Below are 25,236 nucleotides of genomic sequence, written 5' to 3'. Positions count from 1 at the left end.
GATTCGTAACGGATGTAGCATCTGGGAGAGGATCTAGGTGTTGTAATACTTGACAGGTTTCATTTCTCATGATATGCTATATGCGCTAACTCGAAAGCATTATTGGTGTTTATTGTGTTTGTGTATTTGTAACGTGCAGTTATGGCGAAAAGTGAGAATTTAAGCTTGCAAACTTTGCTTCAAGCTATTAATAAAATTAATGATACTGTTAGTGACACCAAACAATTAATGCAATCACTTAATCTTGCTGTCAATGACACCAAACGACAAATGCTAACGCTTAATGGTGTTGTTGGTGATACCAAACAAATCAACGATGTTATTAATGATTTAAACACTGAAATCCACCAACAAGTAGAAAAATGTCATAACAAAACCAAACAACAGTTAGAAAAATGTTTTGGCGGTATTACAATTGGAGTATCAACCTTGCAGGAATCCTGTTAAATTGAAAAAAAAAACTTAGAAAGAAATGTAGACGAAATCAATCGTGCAGGTTCAGATAGCGGTAAACGATTTTCGATAGAGTTAGATGATAAGTTTGAGTCACAAGAGAAAGAAAGTAATGAAGTAAATAGTGTTGTAGTTACTAGTACTTGTACAGATAAAGAATATGGGAACACTCCTAGTCTAGTTATTGACGAAAGTTCTTGTTGTCAGATTGCTGTAGCTGACACACCTAGTCCGAAAATAGTTGAAAAGTGACAGGTAGAAGAAAATTGTGAATTGTGTGAAGGGTTGAATAACATTCATGAGCTGTGTGCATACCGTTTGGCGAAGAACAGCACTAATGTCGTCGTTTATTGTAAAGAAATTCGAGGCAAAGAGACCTCAATGCCCGTTGGTAGCTTGTTATCGCAAACACTTCAAAGTATCTTAGGTAGTGTACCGCTTAGTAAATTAGAATGTATTCCCGTCCGCACTAGTTGCTTTTACTTTGTTAATGTAACGATTGTTAAACTAGGTCATGTTGAAAGTAATCTGCACTGTTGTGAGTTAGTAGTCAATCAAGTACAAGTTAAGCAAGTCAAACGAATAACTTTCTTTGTACTCGTATGCACGATGTCTATACATTCAAAAACCAAAGATAATAGTTCTGAGTTCAGTAAGCTTCCCAATTGTAGTAACAACTTTGTCTTATGGAAAGAAAAGAGTCTAGTTTGTCGTGAAATTTTCAGTAGCGTAAAGCATATGTACAGCAAACTTGTCAAAAAGCGTATTCATTTACTAGCTTGCAGTAAAAACAGTAAGAAAAATAAACGAAAGTTGCATAAAGTCCGTAAGAAAGTGAAAAATTTATTCCGTTTATTGCATAACTTTCATAAATTCTCAAACAAGGTCCTGCGTTCCAATCTTAAAAAAAGATTTAAATGCCATCGTAGCGTAATGATAGAGCATGGTACACGCAAAAATGATTCTGTTTATGTCTCTGAATTGTCTTCCGAAAGTTCGTGCACGAATAACAGTAATTTGAAATCTAGCGACCATAGTAGATCATTAAGTATTGAATCAGCTGTTACATTAGGTGCAGACCGCAGATCATTTAGTAAGAATTGTAAAGTTTTTTAAAGAACGTCCGTCAGGCTATTGAGTAAATCACACGCACTGGTAAGAGCCAAAAATAAAAAATGCAAAACAAAATGTAGGTCAAAAATGCTTGTTAATGAAAAACCGAATGTTAATTGCGTCATTGCAATGAAAAAACCCAAACATGCAGTTGCATCGAAAAAACCAGTTTAAAATGAAAAGTCAAATTAGTGATCGATTGAAATTTCGGAAAATACTAGTAAAGCGTGTTAAAAGTTTTCGAAAGAAAAGGAGAAATTGTGGAGATTGTGGTATAGTTCAAAAGTTAGTGAATCAATCTTCTAACATGAATCAGTGTTCTAATTCACAACTTGGTATGCGATCCAAGTATCGACGTAGTGTTGCCATAACGAATGAAAAGTTAAAAGATGCAAAATTTAATGCTAATAAAGTGAAAGTTAATCAGTTCAGTGCATTAAAATGCAAAAGAAAGAGCAGTATTTTATGCAATGTTGCCATCTGCAGTGTTGAGAAACAAAGTGCATGTATAAATATGGTGTGTTTTAAAAGTAAAGTCATGATTAGAAACCACTTAATCATTTGCGATTTCACATACATGATGTTTTGGCAAATGAAACCGTACAAAATTACTCCCGAGTTAGAGAAACCGAAAGTAGGCGTAAGTTAAGTAGATTATTACCTTCCGCTGGATTGATTATTTGGAATGTGATATTTGCAATGATTTTGGAATTGTCGAAATTTTAAAATTACTTTTGTAATCGTCGTAAAGAAATACATACCTCAAATTGTCATTTTGTTGAATTATTCTGTGTGTAGTAGTTTAGGTGTCAGCCCTGCTAGTCTTCATTTAAATGTAAAAGCAAATTATTCTGTGTTGAAGCATTTTGGCTTTGTGACAAATGAAAGCTATGATGAAAGTGAACCTGTAAATTGGGAAAATAAACTGATAATGGCTGATTACCGCAGAGGTGAAAAAGTTAGAAAAAGAAACGAGAAATATAATGCATCCCAAGAAAGAAAATATAAAATAAAAGAAAACGATTTGGTATTCTTGTTGCAATCACATTTGAGTTCAGCAGTAGACAAAAAGATTCCCAAATTTTTCATGCTTTACAACGGTCCCCTGTTTTGTAAAAGTAAAATTTCAGACAAAGTATTTGAACTTGTAGATCCTTTAACCGGAGAATCTTGTGGTGTACATTCTATTGATCGTATGAGAGTGTGGAGACCCACTCAGAAAACTAGGAACATCTGGTTAGAATTAGCTAAGAAACATATTCATGAAAAAGAATTTGATTCTGTAAAAGAAAGTAGTGAAAAATTGGATTCTTGTGAACCTGAAACTTTAGTAAATGTGAATTCTTTGAATATAACGAAAGTTAGTTTATCTGTTTTCAACGAGAGCGAAAGTAATAAGTTTAATGTTCAGTTCTTGTTGAAAGAGCTATTAAAATGTGACACATATTTGCAATATTTAAATGATAGGCTAGATTGTCGGTATCGTGCTCTTATATTAGCTTTAAATCACTTGCTGAATCCTAAGCTAAGTAGACGTGACATGTAAAAAAAAAAAGTCACGGACATGATTATTATCTAAATACTGATATGTATGAAAATGTTGTTCATTAGTATTCATATGTAAAAGAAATATGAGTTAAAAACTCGTTTACATGAATTATTGTATTGTCTTGTTGATACTTTGCGACAAGTTATTGAAACTAACAATAAGATCTTAAACCACCAATTGTATAAGGTGAGTTTAGCATTCATGTACTATTACTAATGTAAACGATGATAAGCTCTAATTTTATTAGAGTGAGAGTAAGTTTTTGTGTGTCAATGGAGTACTGTAACAAAAACACGAGTATTGAATTATGAATGGCAACTCCCCCCCCCCTCATTTATTTTTAACCTTTGGGTTCACTTTTCTATGTTGTTTTATACTCCTACCTCACTAAAAGGTCTTGTTGCCATTCCAAAGGGGTGGGATGAAACTATAAATGTATAATGGGGAAGGGAAACTTATAATTTTAAGTGGATAGGCGCTTATTAGCGTAAAAGTGTGGCAGACTTACTTCTATCCGGCCTCACTCTTATTGTAACAGTACAAAAGAGTGGTAATAAATTTATTTCTTGTAGTGATTATATTTGAATGATGTGTAATCCTTGTATTTGTGAGTAACGATTTTGTTTTCCGTAACTTTTGTCAGAATAACGTAAGAATCGCACGCATACTTCGTCATTTATGATATTTAAGTATAACGTGTGTGGAATAAGTTTATTTATTTCCTTTTGTGGAATATTGAAATATATGATTCAAATAATATTTGTTTTATCTATTTGTTTAAAAGTTGAGTAATTCATAATGATTATTTGTTCATGTTCTATAGTTTTTTGCATAATATCGTAAAGTAATGTGAATATTTTATGTTTAAATAATGCCATAATTTCGTATAATGTTTGTGTTATTTTTAATAATAAGAGCGCATATAGCAATATTGTAATTCAAATATCAAAGGTATATCATGAGAATTATTTGTATATCAATTGTGAGTCATGCACGTATAAATGTTTAATTTAGTGACGATGCCGAATGTAAAAAAAAAAAGGACTTTACATATAAAAGCCCCATAAACTTTTATGTATGCGTATAAATGCCCCACGCGTTCGTCATTTTTCTACGTTAAATGAGATTTTACATCTGATGAAGTGTCACCCGACGAAAGTTTTTATAAAATTCCTAGTGAACTAGAGTTCATCTTGACCTTGGAACAGTGATGATCATTGAAGTGAAAATACAGTCAGGGTTCTTGAACGTTTACCATTATTCAATGGTGCACGTACATTCCTTTCGACCACCAATGTAACTGTACCAAAATTTTGCTTATACTTTTCGTTTAAACGCAAATTCTGCGTTAGTGCATTATGTGACGTTCATCTGAATTTGTACGCTTTGTGTGGTATATGCTTCTCATTGATTGTGCTGCCGCCTGGTGGTGCTAAAAGACAGAGTAGAAGAAAAGGAAAGAATGGAGAGTTTTGAAACGCAATAGTTGGTTTTGGTGTTAGTGTGTGTGTGTGTGAAGTATGACTCGGCAAGTTTCGCTGATCATAGTTTTATCTCGACGCCAGAAAGCATTTCAATGATTTAAATTATGTTATGTTTTAGAAAAACTACAGCTTTCTTTGAAGCTCCATAAATGATCTGTGAAAATAATGATGTAGAAACTAGTATTTTTCGTAAGTGTTGTGCAAGTCGTTGTTAAAGTAAATCAGCCCCAAGTAATATTTTATAACGACAAGGGGGCGTGATCGAGATTACGAGTGAAACAAAGGACTTGGCAAGGTGCATTTGAAGGTAATGGGCTCCTGATCACCGATTAACACGAAAAATGTCAGAACAAGTTAATTCTTCAACTAAAATCACAACATAATGCTGTCATCACGTTTGCCTGGAAAGACTGTTTATTAAATTCCTCGAATTGGAAGAAAGGACAATTTCTGCGAGTGGATTCGTCGGATACTTAGTGTTTCTATTTATAAACGTGATCACGAATATAGGCGCGCCATGGTGAACTAAAACTGTTCTTGTGGGTAATATTAAAGCATATTTACGAATTCGCTACGTAACTGGGGCAACGTAATGTAAGAAACATATTTGTTACAGGTACGTTTATTCATTTCTAATAAACGGCACTATAATATGTAGTTTTTTCAGTTCATCCTTTTTACAGATTGCATGACAAGACGAGAACGTGGTTGTTGAATTACTTGTGATCAATCCATGAAAGTAGGTGATGCTCTCATCTATTTTCCATAACACGCCTTAGGTCTCCTCCCAGGTGATTCCGTCCGAATCTGGACCATTACGGTAAGGAGTATCGTGCCTCCCTTGAACGATTGTCGCGGGGACGAACTTTCTGAACCCCTCAATGAAATAGTGCGAAGCTATATTATTCGGGGGCAAAGAGTAGAGAGTTCTCCGCGGTGGCCGGTTAAGGATGGTGCGTACCGGGCAGCGCAATGCTGTACTGTAATAGAATGGTTTTGCCGAACAGGGACAGACAAGAATTGAACCCAGTACCGTAATAGAACGGCTAAGCCCTTCGCAGGGCCAACAATCCCAATCAGGAAGGTACACGGATCGAGCCCGGATACCGTAATAGAATGGCTTTGCCGAACAGGGACAGACAAGAATCGAACCCAGGACCGTAATAGAATGGCTAAGCCCTTCACAGGGACAAAAATCCCAATCGGGAAGGTACACGGATCGAGCCCGGATACCGTAATGGTACTACTAATGAAGACAGGCCCAATGTTTTTCGCCCCATATTCCACACTAGTAGCGGATTTAAAGGGGGCTTTGGGGCTGAAGCACCCCCCAAATATCAGAGCAAGACGAGTTTGAAGTCATTAACACTAAAAATGCAGAGCATTGTGATGAAGCGATAAATAAGGTTTCATCTGAATTATGTGAATGGACGATCGAGGCTTCCTCTTGTGTTTGGCTTTGGATATTAACTGCTGGTCTTTTCAATTACGGGTGTCGATGACCTTAACAGCCAAATCGCGAAATAATTTGTAAACAGACACCTATAGAGTAGGAGTGGAGAACTTTTGTTTGTGATGATAACTGAAGAAATTTTGTACTGTCTCGAAGTACATCAAGTGATTGTGCGAACTTTCGTTCTGTACTAGGAATGGCCATACCCTAATATCCGAAACTCCCATGCAAAAAACATTTGAAGTGTGTTTTGGCGAGTGACCCCAGCCCACCGGTTATTATTTGGTACCAAAAAAAATGTTAATCACCATTTTAGATACTGATTAACACCAGTATAATCTCTCTATGACTTACGGTTCTTGAAATATGACTCCTTAAATCTCCTAAAATCAGAAATTTTTTGGCTAATATCTCGGGAACGGTGACTCATAGAAAGACAATATCGGTATTGATCAATACGTAAGAGGATGGTGAACATTTTAGTTGCAATCATTAACTGGCGGCCACTGTTTATATCTGCATTTTTAGTATGTATACGGTGATAAAAAAAAAGTGACAGCTCAATATAGCTAATCCAATAGATTCTGTAATCCGCAGGTTCCAACTATGTAAGTGTATTATCTATTCAATTTAATCAAATAAATATAATACACAATTTCATAGAAATTTCGAAAATATTATTTCTTTTTAAGTTCGTTCTGGTAATATTCTTGGAGCTTTCTCAACTGGTTTAGTCGTGAACTTTGTGATATGTATTCTTTGTTACAAAGCATTTCATGTGTCTCCCGAAGAAGTTTTTTAATCTTAACTCATTAAGAATACAGAAAGAATATTACAATAAGACACACTGAACAATGTAAGAATATTAATATAATAAACCTTTTAAATAGATGAGCTAGCATGTCAGATTTAGTCACTTCCTTGGTTCCATGAACTAGTCTATTTTTAACTATATGCAAGTGTATTGTATATTACTATCAAATTTGAACAGTAAAAATAAGTTCCACTGTTTTTCAAAATTATTTTGTTCCAGCCCCCCGCAAAAGCAATTTCTGGATCCGCCACTGTTCCAAACCACACCATTACCTTACTTGTATCTTGTATCGTTGATGCATTCAACTAGCATTTGTGTTAGCCCAGTGCCGAGCATTTTGCTTAATCTCACTTGTTACATAAAAATTTCCCTCATCACTAAAAACAATGTTATGAGCACAACACCGTGTCAGAAGCTATCTGCACAAATCCCCACTCACAAAACTCAATTCGTCTATCAGAATCATCATGTGGCAATTTTTATTTTCAGCCGGAATATGTAAGGGTGCCATTTTTTAATTTTCAACATTTTTTGAACACTTTTTTTCGCTAACATTGTGTAAAACTTGATAGATGTCTCACTCAACGTAGGACTATTCACCAATACATCCGACACAGCTCCGTGGTAGTCCTGATCCAGCTAAATCATCAAGATTTTCCATTGCCCTGAATTTGTGGGCTAGTTTTCGTACAGCTGTATCTGTCACGGCTCGCGATTAAGATGTTGCATATTGAAGATGGCTGCTCTTATTGCTGAACTGCGTCCTCTAGCCAAAAGGATAATTTTGATTCTTTCCTCTCGAGTTAACATCCCATCCTACTTACAAAAAAAGAGAGAGAGAGAGAGAGAGAGAGAGAGAGAGTCCGACTTATGCAGAGTCCTTTTGAAGTATAATTAGCACCATACTAAAGGCCTCACTACTGCAGGAATCATATGTTAGTCGAACTCTTTAGTATGGCACTAACCATGAGTCAAAACGACTCTGCATAAGGCCCAGTCAGTTTCCGTCCATATATAACAAAATTTAAGTCTAAAAGATAACAACCTATCCTAATTACATTCATAACTTCAAAACCATTGCAGATTTTAGAAAAATAACTTTATCATTGGATTTCCCTTCAAACTTGGATGTTTTTTTAATAAGTCAAGGACCATATATTCCAATTTAAAATAAACAGGTTGATTCCAAGATGGCGAACGACACCTTACCACGTCATAATGTTTCCCCCTCCCACCAACCTTTGTCAACATGTTGTATGTGTTATAACATACATTTTTACCCCAAAATCTCACGAAAGGTCATATTGAAGATTATATTTTATGGATGGTATTCGCTTGTCTTCAGTGGGTGGTATAGAAGTTAAAACAGGGATAAGCAAGAACCCAGACTATGATAGGTATATGATGAGCCTAATATAAACTTTGGAAACATATAAATGATAGCTTAAAATATTTTTGTCAGTCAAAAAACTGGGGGCTAACCCCTGGTCCGGGCTAGAGTTCCCATTGCTTCTCTTCACACTTCTCCAGACGTCTGTGAGAGGAAGTTCACTTGTCGAGTTGGGCCTTTCTTGTCTACACGAGTTGAGACAGTGTAATCTATCTGAAGTCAGATTTTGCTAAGATCTTTGTGGAGTGAAGTGGTAGATGGGACGGTGGCTGTTATCAACCTTGCTATTGTATTAAAATTGCTTGAGAAACCGATACGACAAATTCTTCTTCCTAAATATGGTGTAGAAGATAAACCATTTGCGTGTTTTTTGTTCCGTTTATCGTGTAAAATGTAAGCTCCGGCTAGAAATGGATACTATCAGAACCAAACAAACAATGATATTCCTAATATTGATAATGACATATACTTCATTGCTAACAGTAGTGCCACGGCAAGTAGGCCTACAATAGCGAGAAGAGCGACAGAAGGAGTAAAAGCGTATTCCAACTTTATCCTTACAAATTGAAAGTCGCAAGCGTCATCATAGTGATTATAACAACACACTAGACAAATATACGATGGTCATCACGTCATAGGTTTCAAAGCATATAACGAGCTTCTAAAACGTCACCGCTAACACAAGCATACAAGCAATATCGAAATCATATTGGACTATGTGGTTACAACGATATTGTATATCTGCTATAAATTACTCCCATTTTCTTGTAGTTATTTTGGGCAACGGTGCTTAAAAGTACACAATCTGTTGAGTAGAAAAAGAAGAAAGAAAAATAATATATATTGTTGATTTTATATTGATAATCAGGTAATGTGAGTTGTTAAAAAGAAGATAGATATTTTGTTTGGTTGCTATGACAACATAATTATAGTCGCCTGAGCCATGGGGCAAAAGGGGTCACTTGTCCCTCACTTCCCAAACTGGAGGTCAAACATAGCATTTCCCCCCCCCCTCACACACACACGCACTTTCGGAGCACCAAACAATATCCAAAAAGTATTTCAGGGAAAACTACCTCTCAAATACAAAGCACTGAAATAAATTGCTAAGTGTTTATCGTATTTAATTCTCTCTCCCTCTCTCTCTCTCTCTCTCTATCTATCTATCTATATATATATATATATTCTATATATATATATATATATATATATATATATATATATATATATATATATTGGCGGATCCAAGGAGAGGGATATAGGGGCTATAGCCCCCCCCTTGACGCCGAGGTATACACTGGATAAAATGGGCTTCAATCCTGCTTTACACTGGATAAAACGGCAAAATATGGTTTAGCCCCTCCCTTGATCATATCCTGGATCCGCCGCCGTGGATTCTCAGATTTTGGTGAACCATCGATACAAAGAGCTAGATTCCAGTATTCTTTTAATGCTAGGTCTGTTTTAAAATGCGCATGTCCAAAACATTGTGGAGGATTAAAACAACTGCTGATGGAAAAGTTGGTACAATAACCTGTCAATCACATCCTCAAGGTGTTCCGTGCCGCAGTAGAAGAAAGAACCAGGGCACCTTTGTCCCGGACCTCTACTTTCACGCTCTCTTCACAGTGACGTCACCAGCGAGGAACTTAGAGCTTGTCGTCTGGTTGGCGCGCGAAGATTTGCTAGTAAGACCACAAACAATTCTTTATTTATGTTGGGTTTTTGGTATGTTGAATTGTGTTGCTTTCCTTTCTAGTGGTGTACGTGGACGAATATTATTTAATAGAGGAAAGGTCTATATCTCGGAAGATTTCTTTAAGTGGGCTTGGCTGTACAGACATGCAATATTGCATGATAGTGTTAACTTAAATACTTGTGTACATATGTATTTTTACGTGTATTTGTCTTTCATCTCCAAGTGTTCCACATTATAGAATTAGGGATGTACCGATATATCGGTATCGGTAATATCAGCCATTTTTGGGAGTATCGGTATCGGCATTGGCAAATAAACACCGATATTTACCGATACATTTTTCAAACTATTTTCAGTTTGTTTAATATTAACCACGACACTTATATTTCATCGGTTTCTTTTAGAGTTAAATGTTGTTCTAACTTATTATCAATTGCACAATCAACCGATTTCTTTATGCATGTATACACCTTTGATTTGCACTATTCATACTTAATTGATAGTTTTAGTTCCTCCATGCCAAAATAGTGAAGAAAAGACAAAGGTCCTCAGTCAGGATCATAGGCACCTGAAGAAACTTTTCTAGGGGGAGCCGATTTCCCGATTTCAAAGTAAAATAAAGTAAGTTTATTTTCCTCATTCATTTTCATAAATTTCTATGTATGCATGAAGTTCATAATTTAAAATTATTTTTCGATATTTTTTTCTGCTTATTAGTCCTCTAGATGTTTATTTGATTTAGAAATCAGAGTAAAACTCCGGAACGTCGTGTGTTAGAACAGGTGGGACTGTTGCCCCACGCCTTGCACCCCAGAATGGAAGAGTTTGACCGTTGAGGAAAACTGGCAGGTTAACTATTTCTAACTCATTGCTAAGATTAGCATTGTCCACGAGACGAGATCGAGGCGAGAAATGTCTTGTCTCGTCTGCAATTCGGGACGAGAAGAATCTTTTAAATTCGTTTAAATTTAAAAATATGGGAGTTCTCGTCTCGTTTTCGAGGCAAGATGGGAAACTTCATGAGTCTCATTGGCAACACGAGTTCACCCAAGTATTAAACCTTAAACACTGATTTAGTGTTGCATGGTTCATCGTTTTAAAAGAGAAACTATAAATTGATAAAGTGATTGTAAGAACACAATGAAGATAATGCAAAGATACACAAGACATTACACAATAAACTCCAATAATAAATATCGTTTAAATGTTGTTATATCTCATCCCTCGTGGATCTCTCGTGACTTTAGGAAGTCAGGACAAATTTTGTACACAAATTTATACAAGAGGCTAGAGAAACTTCGAGGCGAGACGAAAAGAGCTTTTTCCGAAAATCGATTCTACAAGACGAGAAAACCAAATTTCTCGTCTCGTCTCTCTCGATTCGTAACACTAGTGAGCATACAAATATTTAGATATAAACCAAATACGGACTGTGTACTATTAATGTCACGAAGTGCAATCATAGCGTCAACATTGGGTACATTAAATATAATCTGTGATGGATAATCGACATGACGTTTAACACGGATGGGTTCCGTTTTAATAATCATGTGGAGAAGATATGAATTGGCAATTTTAAACTTTAAGCCTGAGTGCAATATATTGAACAAAATAAATTGCTAGGCATCAAAGGGCTTCCGCAACTGAATGCATCGACGTCTATTATTATTATTATTATTATTATTATTATTATTATTATTATTATTATTATTATTATTATTATTATTAATATCCATGGTTTTAAGTATTTATTGAGATATTCCTATCAGTAATCACAAAGTGTGGAACTCACCTTATCATTGGTTCCCCAATTACTTTAACTCCAGGCACTGGAAATATCAGATTGCCCTGGTAAAACTTTGCTTAAATACATTGACAGTAACATTTCAGATATAAATACATTTAAAATGTAATTATAATTCAAAAATTATCTATCTAATCAAAAAATAAATAAATGATCATGCAACACAGGTACATCGTTAATTTTCCATAATATAAATTGCGTTCAGATGTTCTATTTATTGCTGGCTTATTTATTATTTATTTATTTATTTATTTGAAGTTTGTGTGTAGGAGAATGTTGTGACAGCGAAAATGTTATGCATAAAGAAAGAAAAAAGACTTTCTGGCTGCTTCGTACACCTCTATACCTACTTGCTGCTCCTCGCTGGTGACGTCACGCAAAACGAGGAGCGAAGCGTCTGTGCGTATAGCCCCTTTCCTTCTAGTAACCTTGGAAAGAACATGGTAGAAACGGGGTCTGCCGGTGTCTTATGAAGCCAGAAAAAGTAGAGGAGGAGGGTGGGCACTTGTGCTATCAAGTGACAGTCCATGTTTATCTGTTGATCTTTAACTTCCGAACAAAGCAAGTATACGGTAAAAGAACCAGTACATCTTGCTGCCTTGGATTATATTCGTATAATTGCACATGTGGATGGAAAGAAGGCTACGAATCATTCTCACTTCCCTCCTTCTCTTTTATCTCCCCTTAGGGCAATCACGTGAAAGAAGTATCTTTATAGTTTTCTAAAAATTTAGACAAAAAAGAATGCAAGAGAGTTGTCATAGTTTTGGGACAGTATGTCTGTAATTCTGTATCATGGGGGTCCGGCTGGTGCTCTTTAATATCATATCATAAACTGTGGTGTGTGTTTGAGTCGAGAGAAAATATCTCTCTTGAAGTATTTTTTTAAAAAAAATCAGTGGCAGTAGTAGTGTCAGTTCAAAAAGAAGTGGAGAGAACTCCTCACGCATGAGTGCTCTCACAGTACACTCGAAACTGGTGAATCATCTTGTATCAACAGTGAAGATAGTATTTCTAGTGTAAGTGTGGAATCGAGACGGGAAAGTTCAAATGTCGATAATATGTCTGACAAACAACAGCTGTTTAACACATCGCACGTAGACAATGACACTATAAAATTGCAAGATATTAGTGCTCCCAATCAACCATGCGATATTTCTTTCCCTCAAGTGTATTTTGGTAAAGTACGCCGATGCTTTCAGACTTGTTGGTTCGATAACTACCCTTGGCTTAATTGGGATCCATTGCCAGAGCGGGTGTTTTGTTTCACTTGCATTAAAGCTACGGAGAAAAATCTTTCGTTTTCAAAAAAAATATGGACGAAGGGTTTACTAAAAATGGCTTCAAGAACTGAAAAAAAGCACTTGAAAAATTTTCTTGTCACGAAAATTCTCATGTTCACCGAGAAGCAGCATTAAAATTAGTCCTTAGTGAAAAAGTAAATGTGAACAGTAAATTGAACAAACAAATACCCCAAAATGTCGAAAATGCTCTTCTTAAGGTGTTTCCTCAATTCGCAATCTGGCGAGACAGGGATGTGCTTTACGTAGACATTCTGAGGAAGCAGGAAACTTATACCAGCTTCTGCAGTTGAGATCAGAGAATTCCGAAGATTTAAGCAAGTGGCTTCATCGTCGAGATAAATGGCTCGGCCATGACATTCAAAATGAAATTTTAGAACTTCTTGCGCAATTCGTTCTTCGTGGGATAGCATCTGATATTAAACGGCAAAAGCATTTTTCTTTCATTGTTGACGAAACTTCAGGCATTTCGCGTCAGGAGCAAGTGTGCTTGTATATTCGTTATGTAAGTGAAGCATTCGAAGTATACTCTGATTCCATCGGTTTCTATAAAGTAGAAGGAATGGATGCATCTACATTAACAGCAGTGATTGCAGATATGCTTGTACGAATGGATCTATCATTACAAAACTGCAGGGGACAGTGTTATGATGGAGCTAGTAATATGTCCGGTTGTTACTCTGGAGTCGAAGCTAAAATAAAAGAAGTGCAACCAAAGGTGCTCTATATTCACTGTACTACCCACTCTTTACATTTAGCTCTACAGTGGGGAGCACGACAAATTCCTTGTATTAGAGATGTTCTTGAATTCGTGCGTGCGCTTGTAAATTTAATACGTGAGTCACCGAAGCGTTTTGCTAATTTTACGAATATTCAGAAGGGCTTGTCGGAAACTAATTACAGTTGTTTTTCAAGTGTCTTATTGAGACGTTTATGTCCGAACAGATGGACTGTAAAAGCTCTGTCATTTGACAATGTTCTGAAGAACTACGCGCCGTTATTGGAAACCCTGAAAAATATACATGATGATGATACAAGTACAGATGTGTCTGTCGCTGGTGGCTTGATGCGTAACATGAAGGATTTTAAAACATTTTTCTCCATGGAGGCCGCTAAGATTGTATTTGAGCTTTGTGAATAACTGAGTGAACTTCTACAACATCCTGCTATGTCTCCGAGGCTATTGACGCAGCGAAACGAACAAGAGATACTCTCACTAATCTTCGAACAGATGAACATTTTGACAGGGTTTGGACTAATGCTACGGCAAAAAGAGAGTTGTCACGCGTGGAAGAACCAACTCTGCCGCGTCAGCGAAAAATTCCGAGACGACTGGACGATGGCTCTCCAAACCATACTTTTAGTGATCTGAAACACTTATATGAAGTAGAAATCTGGTATAGACTATTAGATGCAGTTTGTGGTGAGAAAGACGGTATGACCAACAGGACGTGAATACAGCCTTACACACAAAGAAACTTTTTGTAAAAGCCGCATGTGATATACAATATGAAGAAGAACTGAGATATGTACTTGATACATATAACGATGATTTGGACGAAATAGACTTCGAGTTCAGCTAAAAAATGTTCCGTGATGTCGTTATAAACGAGATTTTGTTTCAGTGCAAGACGTCGTAGATATCCTAAGTAGCATGGGAAATATGTCATACCTCTTCTCTGAAATTAAAACTTTGCTGCAACTACATTTACTTTTACCCACTACAATGGCTACTGCTGAAAGAACGTTTTCAGCTCTGCATCGATTAAAAACTAATCTTACAAGCACTATGACTCAGAGTAGACTTAATGATGTTGCTGTTCTTCGGATTCACCAGGAAAGACTTGACAAATTAAATCTGCGTGATATAGCAAATGAATTGCTATTAAAGACAGAAATCCGCAGAAAAACATTTGATTGTTTCTGAAGCAAACACTATTGTGTATATGTGGTGTGTTGGAAACTGCAAGTGATAGTGATATAGTTTGTGACTTTTTTGGGTTGCCTTTTGAAAGCATTAAACAAGAACGAACTAATTATATACTAAATCACTGCATTGCTCTACCATGGTAAAAAAGTAATATGTTTACTTCTTACTTAAATTTAAGGCTTCTTTCTTGAAAATGATCATTTCTTGAGCTTGTAAAAATATATATAAACATCAAATGTTCGAAATATTTAAGAAACAGTAGAAGCTGTTTATACATAAAATAGTGGTTTGGGTACAAAACCTCGAGGCCAGAAGCTCGCGGGGACAACCTCGCGGCCCAAAACCTCGCCTGGCCAAAACCTCGCGGGACAAAATCTCGCCGGGCTAACACCTCACGTTGCCAAAACCTCGCCGGGCCAAAACCGCGCCACCCAAAACATCGTGTGGCCACAACCTCGCCGCCAAAACCTCGTGGGCCAAAATCTCGCCTGCAGCTTAATAAAAATTCAGTGTAGTATAACAATATCTGCTGCTTTTCTTAAAAGTAAAAAGAAAAAAGGAAGGAAGAGCTTGGTGTGGTGAGAGTAGTGGCGCCGAATTCTACTTCGCCCCGGGCGCCGAAATCTCCAGCTACGGCTCTTGATATATATATATATATATATATATATATATATATATATATATATATATATATATTATATATATATATATATATATATATATATATATCCCCCTCCCCCTCCCTTTTGTTGTGCCGACAAAGTGAAATTATAAAAGACATCCTAGGCTCGAACCTTATCTATGTTGAAAATTTGATTGAGATCGGTAGGATGGCTCAAGAGGTATAATGTAACAAACACAGTCATTTAATATATATTTCCAAAGCATGCATTAGAATTTCTTTTATCATTATTTTAATGTAATTATGTGTTATTACTAAATATATACATATAGTAATATATAGAACATTCTACATTGAAGAAATCGTCGTGAAGAAGTTTTATCTTGACGACATTTCTTCACAGGCGACACTACGTCTCGCTTAATTTAGACCAGGCGAGAGTCTGTGTCGCGAGATCATTACAACGAGGTTTTGGTCAGGCGAGATTTTGGGTATGGCGATATTTTGGGGCGCGAGGTTTTGGATGAAGAGGTTTTTGCCCGCGAGGTTTTGGGTGGCGAAGATTTGCCCAGGTGAGATTTTGGCACCGCGAGATTTTGGCCCACGACGTTTTGGCCGGCGAGGTTTTGGCAAGGCGAGATTTTGGCCAGCGATGTTTCGGCCCGGCGAGGTTTTGGGGGACAAGGTTTTGGCCAGGCGAGGTTTTGGGCCGCGAGGTTGTCCCCGCGAGCTTCTGGCCTCGAGGTTTTGTACCCAAACCACTATTTTATGTATAAACAGCTTCTACTGTATCTTAAATATTTCGAACATTTGGTGTTTATATATATTTTTACAAGCTCAGGAAATGATCATTTTCAAGAAAGAAGCCTTAAATTTAAGTAAGAAGTAAACATATTACTTTTTTTACCGTGGTAGAGCAATGCAGTGATTTAGTATATAATTAGTTCGTTCTTGTTTAATGCTTTCAAAAGGCAAAATTCATTCCTAATTCGATTAGCAATGGTTGTCCATATTGCTGTTCATAGGGGAAAATTGTTTTGATTTTTGGTCGAGTATTTTTTGTTGTGAAATTCATCGAATTATCGATGCCTTGTGTGCTAAGAGAGTTCCGTGAGGAGGGTTTTGTTGTGCTGTGAAATCTCCCAATGTTTTCGGATAATGTTCCCATTAAGATGTCGAAAATTTTAATCAACCGAAAATCACTAGTAATTGAGGTTAGCGCAATTTATTTGTTGATGGCACAATTTAATGTCATTGTTATCAGAACATTTATTTAAAATAATGTGTTTTCTTCGTTAGGGTCTTTCGTAGCGCAATTTGATAATGATCTTGGTTTCCGCTCAAGCGAATCCACTTTCAATTTTTAGAGAGTACAATCGGTCTAAACTGTGAGAAAATATACTGATAGATTTTCCTGTTTTTTTCGTGTTCCACTAATAGACTTCCTCACTGATAGATTTTCCTGTTTTTTTCGTGTTCCACTAATAGACTTCCTCACTGATAGATTTTCCTGTTTTTTTCGTGTTCCACCAATAGACTTCCTTCCCAATTTGGCGCTCAACAGTGATCATCTTCTCGTACGAACAGCAATCATGATTGCTGTAGACCACACATACAAATAAAAATTGAAGCTATGCTTATCCTCAAAGCCAATGATACAAAGAATGATTATTTTAATAATAATAATAATAATAATAATAATTATTATTATTATTATTATTATTATTATTATTATTATTATTATTATTATTATTATTATTATTATTATTATTATTATTATTATTATTATTATAGAATTCTTTATTGGCCAATTTTGCCCCCCTACTGTTTACATGTGTTAGGCGCCTATGAACATAATAATAAGTTTCATGAAGGTTTTGAGAATAAGAAGTTAATGGTGTTCTGTATTTGGTGTGTCTAATTCTCAATGCATGCAAGCAGAAGCTCTTATATTTAGCTGTGTCAACTTATATTACAATTCGGACTTGGGCTGAATGTAGCGTGTAAAGTATAAAATATAAGAAGTTAATCGTTACATTTTAGATGGTTTACCGACCAGGATTACCTTTATATTAGTTTGAAGTTTAGTAAAGCAGTCTCAACATAGCGTTCAACACAGAGTATACTTTACTTAGAAGTAAGAAAAGGATTTATAGAAACATTAAAATGAGTGTTGCACGAAAAGAAAATATAAATGAGGAAGGTGGTGATGTAGAACTACCAGGTACGAACTCACCAACGAACGTGGCTCATCTTATAAGACAGCTTGGTCATCAAATATAGCAGCAACAACAAAACATGGACCAAATGTCACTTCTAACAAAACAAAAAACTGATACCAAGCTAGAGCAAATAGCATAACAGATGAATGCTAAGTTTGTAATCAAATCAACACTAAAATGGATAGTAAATTGGAGCAAATAAACCAACAAATACATTCAAAGTTAGAGCAAACAGATTATAAGATGAAAAAGATTTTACATCGATTTACTGACGTACAAAGTTCGGTAGAAGTTGTGGAAACTTCAGTTAATGAGCATGCTAATCAGATCAGGGAATTGCAAGAAGATGTAAATGCGATCAAAGAGAAGTTTAGCACTCAAAATGGTGATCCAGTTCCGGCTGTCAACTTCGAACTTATTCCATATGAACCCAAAGTTGTACTGGAAGATAGTAATTCATCCGGAGGATATTCCGAGAAGGACGACAGTGAAGAGATATGGAAGAAGAAATCATTCATCTCACCGCCAGGAAAACATTCCGTAAATTCTAAGCATTGTAAGCATACTAATAAAAGTAATCATTTTCAATTTAGCCCTTAAGGGATCCGGGGTTTTATGGGCACTTTTTTAGACTTTCAGTCAAGCAGCTACCGCATCGTCACTATTTATCCTAGGACCATGGTTCATACCTCATTCTCTTCAGAATGAAGCTGGCTTTCAAATGGTACCACTTGCATGCTCATACCATATACCAGGAGTGGAAAAAGTGATGTCAAAGGGAAAATTTGAGGGGATTTTTTTCACCCTTTGGGTCCCTCTGGAACGGCCCTGTGTGAACGTAAAACATCTGATAAATAGTACTTGGTAGACTGAACGTGTGTGCCAAATTTCAAGTTTCTATCTTGAATACTAAGGGCGGGAGAAATGTTATCATGAATCTCCACAATCCTCCAAATTACCGCAAAACACCATGATCTGAGGTAAAAAATTTCCTGAGACATCTCTATTTACCCTAGGACTATAATCCGCCAATCATTCTCTACAGAATAGAACTGCCTTTCAGGCGGTACCATCCACATGTCTCCATCATGTATCTAAGGCGGAAAAATCCCGAAAAAAGGGATTTTTTGGTCTAAATATTCCTTTTTTCAACTTTTAGCCCCTCTGAACCCCCCTGCTTTAACGCAGAAATCTGAAAAATATCTGTTAAATACTACTCGGTGGATTGAATGTTTGTGCACAATTTCAATCTTCTAGGTGCAAAAATAAGCCCGCCCCCCAAAAAATACCGAAAATGTCCCATATTCCTCTATACAGAAGTATATTTTGATAAAAATTCCTGGACACATCCGTAATTACACTAGGGTCATGTTTCGCCCATCATTCTCTTCAGAATAGAACTGCCTTTAAGACAGTATGACTGACGTGTCTCCATCATGTATCTAAGGCGGGAAAATCCGGGAAAAAAGGATTTTTTGGTCTAAATATCCCTTTTTCAACTTTTAGCCCCTCTGGACTCCCCTGTTTTAACGCAGAGATCTGAAAAATCTGATAAATACTATTAGGTGGGCTGAATGTTTATACACAATTTCAATCTTCTAGGTGCAGAAGTAAGCCCGCCAAAAAAAATATATACAATGTCCCATATTCCCGTATACAGAAGGATATTTTGTAAAAATTCCCTGAGATATCCCTAATTACCCTAAGATCATGGCTAGCACATTATCCTCTTCAGAATAGAACTGCCTTTCAGGCGGTACCATTCACATGTCTCCATCATGTATCTATGGCGGGAAAACCCGAAGAAAGGGATTCTTTGGTAAAAATATCCCTTTTTCAAAATTTCCCCCCTCTGGATTCCCCCCCCCCCTGTTTTCACGCAGAAATCTGAAAAAAAAATCTGGTAAATACTACTCAGTGGACGGAATGTTTGTGCAAAATTTTAATCTTCTACGTGCAAAAATAAGCCCGCCAAGAAATAATGAACATAGGCTTAATAAAAGAAAATATATTTTTTAGAATTATGTCATCACCTCCTATGTCTCGACCCATGAAGGTGTGAAACAATACGTATCGTCTTCTACAATGCCTCTGGACTTGAAAAACAAAAACCGGACGAAAAAGCTCAAATAGGAGAGCTATAACGCAATGTACCATGAAACACCCGTATCGTACAAATTGTACCATCGGATTCCCAAAGGGTTAGTGAAATTAGATCTCTAACAAAATTTAGTGGAAAGTCGGATTACATCCCGGCCAGCACCTTCTTAGAAAAGTTCGAGGATGAATGTGATTTAATGAGAGTAGAAAAATCTAAATTTTTTAACATTCTTCCTCATGCTTTATTACCACTGTGTTCCGTCAGGTTCAAAGCAATCAGAAGTAATTTAGGTAATTATTTACATTTTAAAATTCCTTACTTTCTAATTTTCAAAACCATTTAATGTTGGTCAATAGGGACGCCTTAGTTCGAAATAGACATTATAACCCAAAATTGGATACGAACCTCACTGATTTTGTGATATCCGTATATAATGAAGTTAATTGAGTGCCTGAGAGTGAGAAGGGGCTATACCACACACAGTGGCGGCGTAAGGCAAAGTGGGGCCCGGGGCCAGTGAAGTACGTTGGGGCCCCTTTTCAAACAATCGTGATTTATACAGTTCTATTTTTGACATTCATTTACATAATCATTCTTTCTGTTTGCTTCGCCCCCTTTCCCGTTAGTGTGTGTGTTTAGATCATTATAATCTGGGATATATTAAACAAATAAAACTGGATCACGATTATCATTGCATATTTTTTTTATTATTATTCATTTTTAAACAAAGGACACGATAGAAAAAGGATTAGGGATACAATTGTAACGGAAACTACAACTCACAACGGAAACGTAACAATCAAGAATCCAGAATTTATCCTACACTTATACTATCGTAGTATCAACGCGTACTGTAATTAGATGGAATAGTTGAAGTAATGCTCCTAATAATACAGTTAGAGACAAATTTAGGCCTACGTACAAAACGTAACAATGAGCTGATATTGCAAAAATTGCAAATAATAATATAACCGATGCGATTTTTAAATGTAGCCTCTTTTTTCTAGAAAATTTTTGTTCGGTTCTCGCCTTTGGTGTTTCTCCTGCGCAATTTCTCATATGGTTAAGTTTATTCATAGTTTCTCACCTGCCTGAATTTACGTTAGGTGGGTTTTATTTGATTAGATTTTTCTTCCTACAATTAGCCCCATTGACTTTAACATTCGGTTTCTCTCCAGTGATAATATACGATCTATCCCGCTGCTTTTGCCGAAATATCAATTAATAGTTAAGCACTAGAATATTTCTCTCCTGCTTGTTTTTTTTAATATTGTTTCCAGATTTTGCACTTGTTTTATGATTATATTATTTTGTATTTAATAATTCAGTCATGTTTATATTCTGTCACTTATAACTATTTCCATTACCATTTACTAACATAGTATTAGAATATATTATTTAAAAAATCCTGAATATATTGAATAATTGGGGATATTATAGATTAAATATGTGAGCACAGAATTCTACTACGAGTTATACCATCCTACTTTTCATTACCACCTATCACCAGTCAATTGACAAATCTTGACAGTTTTTTATTACTCTTTTGGTACTTTTGGGGGTGCGGTGGCTCAGTGGTAGAGCGTTCACCTCTTATGCTTGGGGTCCCTGGTTCGATCCCAGCTCGCGCCGTGTGGACTTTGTGGTGAACAAACACCGTGCTCGTGGGTTTTATCGGGGTTCTCCCGTTTCCTCCCACTTTCTTCATTCTACCTGTGCATTCATTTCTCATCATCACCGTCCCCTTTAGCGTAACCGGCATAAGCGTGGGACGAAAGATTTCATTTTCTTTCGGTACTTTTGTATTTTTATTGCCTTTACTTAAAACATGAAACTACTTTCGACAGTAGTTCCACTACCATATTAGCATATGTTCCACCAACATTCAGAATGATACCTTCCTTGCTTTGGTAGCAGCGAAAGGCTCAACTATATTATCAAAATCCAAAGTGGATGCTATTTCATTTTCGATAGAAAGAATGGCCAGATTCGTGAATCTTTCCTGACTCATTGTGGAACGCAAGTATGATTTTATCAATTTCATTTTGGTGAAAAACCTTTCACATGATGCGACAGATACGGGCAGTGTTATCAAAATCTGAAGAACGGCTGCTAAACTTTAGTAAATTTCAAGCCCTATTGAAGATACATATTTCAGGATACCTTGTGGTGAAAATTCAAGTCGTTCTTTAGCTTTTTGAGCACACCTTAGTGAACGGATTAAATCTTTACAATCCTGAAATAATAATAAGCCATCCAGGTCATACGGGTAGAACAAAGCCAAATCAGAGCAACATGCTTTTAGCCTTTCCTCGCTCTCATCATCTCATTGCTGCACAAAGTTGGCCATAGAACACAGGAATCCAAATCTGCCGTTCAGGTCATGCATCTGAGTAAAATGATCATTTGTTGTCTCATCTCATCTAGAATTTCATTGATAGATCGCTTCACTTCGGCCTGTGCAGTTAGGTTTCATTCCTTGCTTCTCCAGGCATGCATCTTCTTCTACTGTCTATTAACACAGTTATGTTCCATGCTCTGCAACTTCTTTCAGCTATGGATATGATTTCCTTGCCTAGCTCAAGTCTCCAGATATTAATGGTGTTAACCAGGTTCTGTAACTGAAAAAGAGTTTGATTGAAACTCATATCGTGAGATTGAAGGCATTTTTGGATTCGATCAATACATGAGAGATTTGCAGACCAGAAATATATTAAGGCGATAAAGTTAAATGACTGGATGCTTGCAAGAAGAAGACCAGCATCTCCTGTAGTATCAAGCGTTTCAATCAAAGTGTCACGCAGATCTTTCAACGGATCAATTACTTCATCCAATTCAGGGGCGTCATTTCAGACCGCTTGGGGGGGGGGGGCCAAGAGAACTACCGACATAAGACTTTCACGTTTTGTACTAGTATATTATTAGACAATCGATTAAAGTATATGTATTCCTCAAACTCTTGGGGGGGCAATTGCCCCCTCCTGCCCTCCCTAAATGACGCCCCTGATCCAATTGACTAGAAAGTGCCTTTAAAGCTTCTGCTTTTGATCTCAATCTAGTGTCATTTTCACGTTTCAGACCAATCTTTCGTGATTTTGCAGTACATTCCATCGGTGAGTAGATCTAGAGAAGAATACCAACAAACGTTCCATTGCTCCTAACAATGTCACCGCCAGAACGTTAACATGCGCAGCGTGTAAGCCGCAAGGTTCAATGAATTATTGTTACAATTAACGAAAATGGCCAAAGGACTTATATTCCGTATAAAAGTTTGAACTCCAGAATATTACCCGGCCATTGTAGCCTGATTATCACAAGACAGGCCTCTGGAATCTTAATACCAAGCCTATCACATTGAAGTTTCTTCAGTATTTCAGCAGAAATACTCTCAGCAGTCTTTCCTTCGACAGAGATGAAATCAATAAATGCTTCCCGATCTTAAACAGAATCACGTTGTATGTCAACAAATCGAATTATTTGTGACAAGTGTTCCATATGAGAACAATCAGGAGTTGAATTAAATAAAATGCTGAAGTATTTTGATTATTTGAACACTTGTTTTCTTATTGAACATTTTCTTCAGTCTAAATTTGTGGGATGAAATGTAAATTCATACGCCGAAAAACAAAAGCAGAAATGGGGAAACCTTCTAAGCAAAAGGGTTTCGCTCGCTGAAAATTCGACTTGTAAAAGACAAAAGAATAAAGACAGAAAGAAAACAAGTGAATCAGCGACTATAGTTACCAAAGAGCTTTTAATTAGGAACAGAATGCTAGTACCCTAATAAAGCATTATACACGTTGATCCCTTTTTTCTATCTTTCTCTTGAACTGATATATGAACAAATAAATAAATAAACAGTGATATTTTAGGAAGCAGGCTAGCAGACGGGGCCCCATTACTTGCATCATAAGACCTTAGAATGTAAATAACACAATATACTTTGACTTCCATTATATTTTAATCTACACTCAGCTTTTCCTTTAAATTTCTCTGAGGTCATTGGACAGAGTGAAACTTTTATTTTATTCATATTTTAATCCACATACATTTTTTCCTTTAAATTTCTTTGGGGTCCCAAAAGAGTAAAACTTTTATTTTATTTATTTTTCACCTACATTCAACTTTAAAAAAAAAATCTTGGGGGCCTCAAGAAAGTGAGACGTCTGTTTTATTTTTTCGCCTGCACTCAGCCTTTTCCTTTAAAATTCTTTGGGGGGCCCCCAAGAGTATGAAACATTTACTTTATTTTTCACCTATATTCAGAGCTTTTTCCTTTAAATTTCTTTGGGATCCTACAAGATAATAAAACTTTTATTTTATTTATTTTTAACCTACATTCAGTTTTCTTTTCTAAATTTCTTTCCGGTCCCCAAGAGAGTAAGGCCCGAAGCTTATAGTTTGTTTAGCTTGTATGGAAATCCAGCACTGATTAGCTTTATTAGACAGATATTTCTTTGGTTTCATCCGTTATTTGGTGTAATATTGATTGACAATTAATTGCGTTTACATTTAGGGAAGGTGTGCATTATAAACCTTGACGGCCCTTGTACGGCTCATGCTAACAAGGTTCCTTAGTAATTACTTTTTACTTACCGTCGGGGGCCCCCACAAAGTGGGGCCCGGGGCGGAAGCACCGCGCGCCCCACCCTTAAGCCGCCACTGGCCACACAACCTGAAAGTTTGATGTAGATACATTTCCTGTTGGTGCTGCTATCAATTTTTCCAAATACCCTGTTGATATTTGAAAGCTAAAATAAGCCATTGCCCAATTACAGTAACCTTACGTTATCATTTTGTACTTAGTCTAATAAAACTTCATTTTTCTGCAAACTATCTGTTTGTAGCATATCTCCTTCTCACTCTCAAGCACTCAATTAATCCATACCAACAGCAATCAAGAGTAATAGCATCAATCCGAATCTTTTTACGTTTTTAAGTTGCAGAAAATGTTGATTTCTGCACAATACGTCAAATTCAATCACCTTATTATGATAGAGCAAAATTTTGAAAGTCAATCTATGTTGCAGGCAAATAGTAATCGGAATCAAGCCAATACTAATAGTAATCAAGATAGTTATGTACCAGTTCGCAACATCAGTGACAGGGAAGAAGGTGATCTTAATGCGAGAAATAATAATAGATTCCATTGTAACGAGAAGAGAACTGAACCTAATTTTACCAGTAATAGAACCGAATCAATTGTAGGAGAAACAAGAACCATAATCGTAATACATTTACGAAGGAAGCGAACAAAAAGTTTAACTTTCCACGAAATTGGTTTCATAACAGATTCATAGG

General features: G+C 36.4%; 1 protein-coding gene across 1 annotated transcript; it reads left to right on the top strand.

The window, feature by feature from the left end:
- Positions 1–141: 141 nt before the first annotated feature.
- LOC145661225 (zinc finger MYM-type protein 1-like) lies at positions 142–14,201 on the top strand. Its single transcript, XM_081726683.1, has 2 exons — positions 142–406; positions 13,261–14,201. Exons 1-2 carry the CDS (start codon positions 142–144, stop codon positions 14,199–14,201), a joined length of 1,206 nt encoding a protein of 401 aa, XP_081582809.1.
- Positions 14,202–25,236: the final 11,035 nt, after the last annotated feature.

This window comes from Thermobia domestica, chromosome 9 (assembly GCF_964235325.1).
Source record: "Thermobia domestica chromosome 9, izTheDome1.hap1.1, whole genome shotgun sequence".
In the NCBI taxonomy this organism is placed as follows: Eukaryota; Metazoa; Arthropoda; class Insecta; order Zygentoma; family Lepismatidae; genus Thermobia; species Thermobia domestica.
The sequence above is the reverse complement of the archived record's forward strand: the minus strand, read 5'-3'. Positions and strand labels throughout refer to the sequence as shown.

Excerpts from the sequence above, each read along its gene's own strand:
- LOC145661225 (XM_081726683.1), top strand. The coding sequence starts at position 142 with ATGGCGAAAAGTGAGAATTTAAGCTTGCAAACTTTGCTTCAAGCTATT. Across the intron at positions 407-13,260 it reads GTTAGAAAAATGTTTTGGCG|GTGTTTCCTCAATTCGCAAT; the intron begins GTATTACAATTG and ends GCTCTTCTTAAG.